The sequence below is a fragment of the Diadema antillarum genome, unplaced genomic scaffold (assembly GCF_040938485.1).
Source record: "Diadema antillarum isolate AM-2024a unplaced genomic scaffold, OU_Dant_1.0 seq00001350_RagTag, whole genome shotgun sequence".
Lineage (NCBI taxonomy): Eukaryota > Metazoa > Echinodermata > Echinoidea > Diadematoida > Diadematidae > Diadema > Diadema antillarum.
This window is the reverse complement of record NW_027272115.1, coordinates 73,451-84,922: the sequence shown is the minus strand read 5'-3', so window position 1 is coordinate 84,922 and position 11,472 is coordinate 73,451. Positions and strand designations below refer to the sequence as shown.

General features: G+C 38.8%; 1 protein-coding gene across 1 annotated transcript in view; it reads right to left on the bottom strand.

Moving 5' to 3' along the window:
• Positions 1-3,398: 3,398 nt before the first annotated feature.
• The window catches only part of LOC139708584 (ligand of Numb protein X 2-like), a 29,629-nt gene continuing 21,555 nt past the window's right edge, over positions 3,399-11,472 (bottom strand). The window contains exons 6-12 of the mRNA XM_071620521.1: positions 11,149-11,179; positions 10,213-10,329; positions 9,280-9,444; positions 7,752-7,874; positions 5,768-5,958; positions 4,374-4,532; positions 3,399-3,573 (exon numbers count right to left, since the gene is read on the bottom strand). Of these exons, the coding sequence (XP_071476622.1) occupies positions 3,438-3,573; positions 4,374-4,532; positions 5,768-5,958; positions 7,752-7,874; positions 9,280-9,444; positions 10,213-10,329; positions 11,149-11,179 (922 nt within the window). The 3' untranslated portion in view covers positions 3,399-3,437. The remainder of the gene's footprint in view (positions 3,574-4,373; positions 4,533-5,767; positions 5,959-7,751; positions 7,875-9,279; positions 9,445-10,212; positions 10,330-11,148; positions 11,180-11,472) is intronic.

Here is an 11,472-nt window from a genome sequence, read left to right as displayed (position 1 = left end):
GAAATGTACAACCGTATGTCACATTCACATCGGAATCAGAGCAATATTTTTGCGTGTCTTTCATTTCGCGAATAACACCTAACTTGTGAAATACATGAAAATAAAACCTCGCGAAATATTTGGCGTATACAGTAATCCTTTTTCAAACCTGTACGGTCAATCCATTGACGAAGAATTTGGTAGGCAATCTTAATCTGTTATGATGACAACAGATCGCATACAAGGATGTAATTACATGAAAAGTAAATGGCTTTGTGCCATCTAGAAAAGAAAAAGAAATATATAGAGATAAAAGTGATTACTACCATTTTGGCTTACACATTGCAGGCTGCTGTATTTACATAGAGCACTGGTTTATTCCTCCGACAAACACATTAAAGGCTGAATGTGTACAAATTGACCCTAAAAATCACAGACATTTTTCTGCCCTGAAATCAAAGAGATCTTGTTCCTCAAGTACTGCACATTACTGAACAAAGCTTTAATATTTTCTTCTTCCTCACTCTTTTTCTTTACTGTGATTATATTGCACCCATGAAAGAAGCAGATTCAAAATATTTTATGGCATGTACATCTAAAAACACTCCTTAACAATATCACAACTTTCAATGACATACACTTTGTATTATCAATAATTAGTATCTTCAAAATGGTTTACAATGAAACCTTCGGTGCATCTTGCGCTTCACCAAAAAGGACGGACCATTCACTGATACTAATATTTATCTCCCTCAAGCCTAAGCCCAAGCCCTACACCTACCCCTACCCCTATCTCATCATAATAACTGTAGATTCCCGTAAGATAACATAATGTACCCGCATGGACAGATTTAAAAACACAAATCAGTAGTAGTGTACAATGAAGCCACAAGAGTGTACTGTCATTTTCTTTCTACCTGTACTTCTGTAATTTATCATCAGACTTTCAGAAAGGACCTCTGAATATGTATCATTTCTTTCTTTCACTACTGTTGGTCACAAAGATAATTGGCAATGTCTGTAGGATACACCACCGCTAATTCATCACCATACATACTGCGTTTCGTTCGGATCGGATCAATCTGCATCATCTATCACATACATTTTCTCTAAATCGTTAAAATAGTGTGTTCTGTTCAGTTTGATGTTCAGCGATATTTTTTTTTATGTGTGTTTTCTGTTGAGTTCGATGTTCAGTATTTTTTCTTTTCTTTTCTGACACATTTTTGGGATATACATTAATTCATGGCAGCTGTACTACATCAAAGGCACGCAAAATTATGGGAGCGTCAAATCGCACTCCAGTTTGGCACAAAATAACAGCGAGCAAATGAGTGAAAGGAAACCAGGGTGCAAAAGTATGTTGGAACACAATCGAGGGCTTGGGAATGAGTTATGCCGGAAAAAAACAAAACAAAAACTGAATGGAATAGCAGGCAAAGGGGTTTGCGCTATTAAATGGCACATGTACACAGAACTTATTGAGGATTACATACACCTGGTTTAACGGCAGACCTTTCTTCCTCATTTACGTCACCATACAAAACTTCTAACTAACTATGGGTACAAGATGGAATTCATATAGGTCAATATGGAAAAGGATATCATACCAATGCTAAACTTGATTGTGGACTTGGGACAAGACATGGGGTGCACAGTCAATAGAGGAGTTTATATCAAATTTTGAAGACTTTGGCGACAGGAATAAGGAACTCTTGTCAAGAGGTGTAAGCACCACTTATCTCTCAAGTCCCAACACCAACATTATTGTGACTCGGTGCTGAATCTTTTTTAGTTCAGTTTTAACCACTCACTGATGGCATGTCATACTGCAAGCGATTTTCTCCTGGGGAATCGATGAGTTACAGACACATTCCACATCAACAAGAAGCTTCTTACAAGGACAATACAGTCATGGTGGAATGTTTAAAACTATCAACAAAATCTGACGTCTCTTAGTTAAAATTCGTCTGCTAAAAACTGGCACTCCTGTATTTCTGCACCTTACAACACCTTCTGACAAGTATGAAGGGGGAGTTCAACATTCCCCTGCAATCTGTAGTCAATTCTTGACGATCACACATACATCAAAATATATTTCTTATGGCACTCGCAATTAACAACACCTCAAGCAGAACTTTGCAGTCAGAGAAATTTTGGTAACTTTGCACAAATGTCTGCACATCACAAAAATCTCTTAGTGGAAATTTCCCTTCACGCAATCTTTGTTTCCACCCCTGTTCATTATTTGTTTTGTCTAACCTGTTGTATGAGCTTCAAATTCAATCATTTTTGGAAGAAAGTCATATTCCATTGTCTTGAATTGGGTTATTCATGGTTAGATTTTCTACAAAATTGGCAGGTATCATTTTGTAGAAAATCTGACCTCAACCCTAAACCAGACATGATTTAACTTTAACTAGAGTGAAAAATCTATACTCCGAGCACTAACAAAGCTTGTAAAGATTCCTTAATTTGCCTCCCACCCAATCCATTTGCATGAAGGGGTATTGTGCTCCTAAAGCCTAAAGATGGGCACCCCTTTGTAGGGATCGATACTGTATCACCCTGGTGACAATACCTGCTGAGTTTGGTGAACCTTTGACCATGCCTTGTTCAAGAAGAAAATGAATATGTGAAAACTGGGCTCAAAGGCCCCACATGGGGAATGATGCTATATTCTACAAACATACAATCTATTATTCTATTATAATTCTTCTATGGCTGTAACTATAACACCTGCCAAGTTTGGTATAAATGTGGCAATGGAATATTTCAAGAAGGATATGGAAATGTCAAATTTGGGTCCTACTTTGGTTGATACATTGGACTTGGAGCATACATATGAGGAGAAATTTAAAAAAAAAAAAGTCCTTCTACTCAATCACAGGATAACATGTGGTAAGAGGGAGGGAGAAAGGGGATCAGGTGTCAAGCTGCATTTAGATCTTTCTGCCATGAGGAGGTTGCCGCAGAAGCCACTGCAACCAAGGTAAAGTGGCCATGTTGAGACTCGGCAAACCCACTGATATCGCGATTGCAGAGCGCAGTATCCCACGGTGATGACGCAGTGCCCAACACGGCCTCTTCCACACACTTTGGTATTCAATAAAAAGCTGGCTGTCTGCATTAACAGCAACAGTGACTGACATCCTATCGACGTGGAGTCAGAAATTAAAGTTCAGGAGCTCCCGCCACCATCATGTCACAGCAGCAAATCACTTTAGCAAAATCCATGTCGTCCTGGTGACCAATTATCTGGCAATATATCAATATTTACACAGCACATCATATTCTTCACTTGGCAATCCTTGGAGACTTCTGTCCAATCATTAATTAGTTCTCCATTAAAAGTCTTATCAGATTTCTTTTCATCTTTGTCAAGACATTACACTATTTTGCACTTTGTCCACGATCATTTCCGCACCCCTCTCGTGAAAGAGGAGGGGGGGCAGGGATTATACGATGGTGCCGGGCCACGAGACGACGGTCAGCTGGGCTCGGTCCTGAATGTTCTTTAGCAGCCCTACGGCCAGCTTGTGGGAGGAGTCCACCACGGACTGACCGTTGACTGACTCAATGATGTCTCCGCACCTGTTTTTGAAGAGAAAGGACATAGAGGTCAGTATTAAAAGGGAATTGAGTTTATTGAAATTATTTGGATGCAAATGTGCTGGCTTCTTTCACATGCAGATGACAAGTTGGTTGTTCTTTTCATATCTTTTACAGGTGTTAAATCTGCAAAACATTTAAAGTAGTGCGTGATCTTCCATACAACCAATCAATGACCGGGAGCATCTTAACTTGGTTCATTATTTAGCTACAGAGAGAACATAATGCACAGAAGCCAATAAAGCATTTCTGCAAATCTTTGCTGTGCAATTTCCATATTTCAGAAAGCAATAATTGTATCTCGCAGGAAACTCAGTCATCATAACACTGCCTGTAATTATGGAAAAAAGACACAGAAATAAAAGTGTATTACAGCTTTGGGAAAGAAAAAAAAAAACGTTGTAAGAAGCACCACAAAGAAAAAACACTCATTGACAAGAGACATTAATGCCAGCCCCCAATGTCTTTTGAAATGCAGTAAACTGGTAATTATACATTCTAATATGACAAACAGTTTAACACGCTCAAGGCTGCATGTGCAAATTACTGTAAAACAAGGAATGTTCGCATGCATTTTAATTTCGCAAATTTTGCGAGCCCCAACATACACAAAATTAAATTGCACACCAAAGTTCTTGCCTACACCATATGCACTGGATGCCAGTGGCAATTTGAGAAAATTTCATGCCACGAGAAAGGCCATCGGCTCCAATTCGCGAAATTTTCATGCCACGAATATTTATAACAGTATCCGATCTTACTTCCATCACATCATTACATACTTGAGAAGTCCACTCCTGGCGGCTATGCCACTGTTGACTATCGTCTTGACGTAGATCGGCTGTGCCCCGTGCGTGGAGTCACTCCCTCCGACGATACTGAACCCCAGGCTGGAGTTCTGTCCTTTCTCCAGATTCACCTGCTGGGGTTGCCGGCAGTAACTGGAAGAGCCAAGAGGATGAAAGGCATGAAATATTCCTATCAACACTGTCAATATTTCTAATAAAAATACAGTAGGACCTCATTTATCCAGCCATCAATAACGCAAATTCTCTGTTATAATGAACGTCAACCGGCTGATATTTTCTTTAATATCTTAATGTATTCTCAGTGTCAAATCTCACCCAAAACAAGCACATGTTCATCCACTATCATGCAAATACAAGACGGGCCATAATCCAATCATTGCAGCAGACTGTACCTTTTAAGTCAGTTCATGAGACGATGTCAATGACTGGTGCCGCACTTGTCACTGGCACTGAGTGCACAGCAGTGGTTACAGTACCATGCAGCGGCAGTTTTGGATGAGTTGCAACATTTGATCTCATTGTCGCTCAATATCAATCAAACAAACAATACATGAAGGAATACATTACTTGTAATTTGTTTTATTTTTGTATCAACTTATGAAGTATGAAACATGACGATACCATATGGATAACCATAATATTAGTGAATTGTTGATACCATGTGTAACACCCCTAACATGAGACACTAGACACTAGAAAAAGCTGTATTTGAGCATATCTCTCATATCTGGCCAAATCGAATATCCACACCCTGCCAGTCCTGACGTGGCCGGATAATCACGGTTCTACTGCACTACAGCTGTAAATCTGCCGTAATATGTTTGAGCCTACATGTATGTCAGCCATTATCTTCAGTGTAGCTATGTTTTTGTGAGGGTTTATTTGCCAACTTTGAAAATGGGTTTGTATGCTACAAAGTCAATTTAATTTGCTATCCTAATCAGCAAGAAGCACCTGCAAAAAAAAAAAAAAAATGGGATGAATTTCAAAACTGTTGCAAGTTGATGTCTCCGCTGTTCTTTATTTGCTTATGTCTTCTGGAGATAAATAATCAGGTGGAGGGGAGGGTGAAAGTACTGCTGTTAAAGGGAGGTCTCTCACATTCCTGAAGAAATATTCATTTTCATTTTCAAGACATGACTTTGCTGAACATCCATGTGCACTTTGTGTGTGTGTGTTTGTTTTGTTTGTTTGTTTGTTTTTAGCACAGAGAAATTTGAGGTCATGTTTGTTATACATCCTTTCTTTACAAAAACAAAAACAAAAACAAAACAAAACAAAACTTGCTTTACATACTGGAAGAGGTTACAAGAGCAGGTTATAATCTCTTCATTATTACTTTGTAGCAGACTGTTCCATTCACTCACTTGGGGAGGGACAGCCACGTGAGCCAGGAGGGAATGTAGCCGTGGGTCTCATTGTCAGGGTCCGAGTCACCCTCGATGACCCGCAGCGTTAGTGACCTAGCGTTGGCTGACTCCTTCAGCACCTTGACCGCCTCTGTGTGTGGTAGGTCCAGCAGACTGGTACCGTTCACACTCAGCAGAATGTCTCCTTTCTATGTACAGGAAACAGCATGGAAGAAATCAATAATACAACCTGTGAGAACACACATGTGCATGATTAAAGCATGAATATTTGCGCCACTACACATGCCTTTATGTGTGTCCTGTACATCTATTTCATACTTAAGTAAGGGCTGTACGCACTGCAAACACTCGTTTATAATCTCCTAATTTGCATGAAATCAAATCCATGAAATTGTCAAGCAGGTATGAAAAAGAAACCATATCATCTAGTCCTGATTGCATATCGATAATAATGATTCACAATGGTAATTCAAGGTAAAAAGTTTCACACAACCAACACATGTTTGCACTGGGCCAAAATCAGTGGACTTTGCCTGTCTATAACTTTGATAGCACTGGTGAACAAAACAAATATCTCTCATAAAATCCATGTGCTATTACCTTCATAATGTTTCAGATGAGAACAAAGTTCACAAAAATTTCCACATGAACAGTACTTGCTTAACCCTGAGAACACTTTTGACATCATATAGCTTTATATAAAGGGACTGTACAGTACTGGTTGAGGTTGGGATTCATGTTTTGAACATTCCTATGTAAAGCGAGATAATGAAAAGCCTCTCATGAAATATGAAAGAGCATGTAATTTTAAGAAGGATTCAACATTTATTTGATGAAAATTGGTTTTCAAATGGCTGAGATATCCAAAAAAGTGCTAATAATAAAAGGCGACATGCCACAACTTTGTTAGGATCTCTTTGTTTCACCTTGTTTTTAGATATCTCGGCCATTTCAAAACCGATTTTTATCAAATAAACTATTGATACCCCTTAGAACTGCATGCTCTTTGACATCTCATAGACTGGTTTCTGAATATCTCGCAAAATGTTTAAGCTTAATCTACACCTCGACCAGAACTGTACACACCCTTTGATCTCTTGTTTCTTTTTCTTTTCTTTTCTTTTTTCCATTTTGTTAACCCTTGCAGGGCTGGAGGCCAAAAATGCCACTGCTACTGTTTTACCTTTTGTTTTTGATGGGGTTTAATTAACTTAAAATGTATCAACTCTGCTGGAGCCAATCTTGTGACTGTTGGAAACTTGGAAACTCAACATCGTTCCAAGTGCCAGAACAAGAGTTCTTACATGCAGGGCAACTAGGCTTTAACTTGCTAATAAAATGGAATTTCATTCACATCCAAAGTTCCATTCTTTCTTCTCTCAGCCAAAAGATTTGTCATTATGATGAAGTACACTTGGGCTTCCAACATCCATGCATGAAAATCAGGGAAATTTAAAGAGTCATAGTGAACATACATGTAATTGTGTATTACATGCAAACAGTGTATAAACCACTGATGGGGCTACCCTGAGCAAAGAACACTGAGAAATTTAAAAAATAAATAAACTCTACTGGATACAATAAATGTGAACTCGAGGACGTCTCACATTCCACTGTCAGGACAGGAAGAGAAATGTTTAGGATACTCCTCAGAATCAGGGACACTTGGTAGCACTGCAAAATATGATTTCCCTTTATCCTTTAAAAAAAATTATAATAAAGATGTGACGAGTTTGTTCCCAAAAACCGATAAATCTTTAAAAATGGACTTACCAGTTTTTGCAAACAAACTCTTCATGATTTTCTGCAATGACCATCACTGAAACCACAAGGCAAGAGCCAAGTTTCAAGATTGACAGTGAATTCAATTCAACTCAAAGGGATTCGACCCAGGGTTGCTGCAACACTTTCAAAATGGACAATGAATGCAATTTTGTGAAATTCATAGTGCTTCAACCTTGTGTTGCAGCCACAGACCCACCTTGAGTTGCCCGTGCCTCGCCACACACCCCTCAGCCTGGATACCGGTGATGAAGATGGGGACATCCCCCTTTCTCTGACCTTTGCCCCCACTGACACTGATACCCATGGACTCCTTGTAACCCTGGATGGGGGTTGAGAGAGGGGAGGGGGAAGAAATCATGATGGCAATGAGATCTTGGAAATTTGAGAGAATATGGATATATTAAAACTTGTACTGTTTTGATGCTGCTACCAGACCGGTACACAACTCTCCAGATATTATGGTTTCTCTTTTCATGTCTTTCCACACATTTATTCCAGCTCCTTGTAACCCTAGGTGGGGTGGGGGATTATGGTGGCAAAGAGATCTTGGAAGTTGAGAGAAGTCTGATGTTTGGAAACTTGCACTCCTTTTGATGATTCAAAACTCTGCAGACTATTAGAGTCTCTCTGTTTGTGTCTTTCAAAACCCTCATTTGGACTCAGAATTTCATGTACTGTTTGATCCGCACACATTCACAGTTCAAAATCAGGGGCGTTCCATAGGTCATTCTGCTTGAAAACTGCTGTATTGAATTAGTCAATTCCTACTTTTTTTTGGGGGGGGGGGAGGGATGAGGATAGGGCTGGATCAAGAAATGGTAATTCTACGTGTTTTGTCCTTGTTTTTCTTGTATAAGAACACTTTGTATGGGTGATATTAAAAATAATATGAGGTATCATCTGGACTTGTGTGCTTGTGTGCTTGTGTGCTTGTTTTTACATGCGTAGATGGCACATTGTTTTTAAACTTAAAGGGACTGTACAGTACCGGTTGAGGTGGGATTCATGTTTTGAACATTCCTAAGTGAGATAATAAGAATCCTCTTATGAAATATGAAAGAGCATGTAATTTTAAGAAGGATTCAATATTTATTTGATGAAAATTTGCTTTCAAATGGCTGAGATATCCAAAAAAGTGATAGTAATAAAAGGCGACAGGGCACGCTTTTCTATTAGGATCTCTTTGTTTCACTTTGTTTTTAGATATCTCAGCCATTTCAAAACCGATTTTTAACAAATAAACTTTTGATACCCCTTAGAATTGCACGCTCTTTGACATCTCAAAGAGTGTTTTTTAATATCTCACAAAACGTTAAAAGCTAAATCCTCACCTTGACCAGAAATGTAAACACCCTTTAAACGAGGGGACTATAAACATAGGCAAATTTGAATCACTGGGACAGGGTAGCTAGTCTGTCCTGTGGAAGAAACGTACTGATGCTTTAGTAGAAAATATAAACTGCAAAATTGCTCATCCTATCACTGTGGATATCAAGCTTCAGGAAATGTACATACATTGTGGGTTTTGTTTATTTTTTCTATTTAAAAACATATATTTTTCCTATTTCAATGCAGACATACTAAGACATATCTTAAAGACACTCCATTGGGCATCTGTCTTAGGATATGTTAATATTTGTAACCATTATAAGTCATGGAGCAATTAAACAGACAAAAATAAAATAATATTCAGGGTACACCTGATATCAAATTCCTATAAATACCTTCTTGATGCTGACGGTCTTTTCTGCTCTAACTTTAGGAGCGAGGGCGTGTCTGAGGAGGGTGAAGGGTTCGGTGGGAAGCTCTGCTGGGGGTCCCTGGATGACCTCTGGCGTGGTCACTGGAACCTGTCTTGACACTGCCATGTCCACCCGGTCCCCACAATCCTGAATCAAAAGACCAGAAGACAAAACGTCATACTGTAACCCTTTTGGGCAGCAAATGCGTCACACCACTATCCAAAAATAAGCGGCCTGAACAATGCTGTTATAATGAGATAGCACACAGCAAAACCTTTTTGTAAGAAGGTCATTTTGCAGGTCCAAACTCTTTGTCTTTTGTACCCTGATATGGTAGGAAACCTGATATAACTAAACTGTAGGAAATTGTCTTTCGACTCCATGCTGGAGACAGATTTAATTGTTTAACTTCATTTCAACAATCATCTCACAGGAAAGAGAGAAAAGAAGGTCTTTCAAGAGAAAAATAGAGTGTTCAGAATATTAGCCTTGAAGTTAGGGATGCTATAAACATAGCATGAAATAGCTTCGGTAGTGGAAAGTAAAGACCAATGCAATACAACCATCAAAAACAGATAAATGAATTCAGAAATACAATGTTGGGGGATATAAAGGCTTTTAGCAGCACCCCACAGAAAGGACGATTTCTAAGTGAAGGGTCAAGGGTCATGAGTCAAGGGTCACTGCTACTGCCTTGTACACAGCATTGGAGCAATCTCAGTGCCAAAAAAACACATAGGATATTTCAAGTGAAAAAACAGTATTTTCTCCTTTCCTGCAACATATGTGTTAAGATACTTTTTGTTATTACAAATAGTCATTTCCATGAAACCTGCAATATTTTTTTTTTCAACAAAGAGGCACAAAATGCTGGATAAACAAAAGGAACAGCTGACATCTCTGCTACCGACATACCCTAATGATTTTGGCCACTTTCTCAGGTCTCTCCTCCTCCACATTATGTCCGTTGATCTGCAGCACCCTGTCGTCTGCCTTTAGTCGGCCGTCCCGTCGGGCCAGACTACTCTCCAGCTGGGTGGGATATCAAGGCATCACATTGTCGCGTGAGACATTTGGATCATATCTTTCGTAACCCAATTCTCTCAGCATGTTTGTGTCTCTGTCTTTGAGCATGAATGTGAGCAACATGTGATCATGTGTGTTTGTGTGTCATTATCTGTATCTAAAGAGGAAGTTCAATCTTTCAATGACAAGTACAAGTCTCCTCAACCTGTCACTGAGACAACTGCAAGAACTATTCTCCATGTCTCCTAAGAGCTCTTTCCATGCCATAGAAAATTAGATTCTCTGCATATCCTTTTATATCTTATTGATACTGTTCAACTCATGAGACATCATTAATTACTGCACAGGACCTGTGTAGAGAGGGCAGCACAGGATATTACCCACAATTTAAAGAGATTCATAACTTTGGAACAAATTGTCTCAATTCCCTAAAAGCTTTCAGTTTATGATTCACTAATATTTCTTCACGCTTGGGATCATGACGTGTAATCTGGGAAGCTTCCCCCATTCAAAGCAGGTCAGGGATGAAGACATTGATATAACTTTTAAAGCTCTATTCTCTTCTCTAGAAAGTAGCCAATAGAGGCTGAAATTATCTAACATGGTTTGGTTTCAACATATTTTGGGTAGACAACATTATGATAACATGGATTGCCTATTTTCATTGCCAATCATCTTGATAAAGCATCACAAAATTCTCTCTATATACTTAGCTGCAATTAGATTTATCGTAAGGTGTAAGTGGGACAAAATAGGATGGGTTAGGGATCAAGCATAGCAGTTCCATCTAACGTTATTAAATGAGATAAAATTTGTTGAACTCACCACTTCCATAATGTAGATGCCTTGCTCACTCCTTGGGTTGGGAAAAATGAAAATCACACACACATGATTAGTACAGAAAAGAGGAAAACAAGAAGAACAAATTTCATCTTTAACACTCTCATTACCAGTTGTAACAACACAGCATTAGATGCCACTGAGATTTTTATACAGTGGTTTTCAGAGGGTTAAAATCAATTAAAAAATGGAACATACAATTTTATGCTGTTCTGTATTATCTAACTATTTGAAATAAAAGTGAACTCAAGAGTCATCTTTATCAAACAATCTTTGTTTAACCCTATTTTAACTGGGCTATTTGAGACC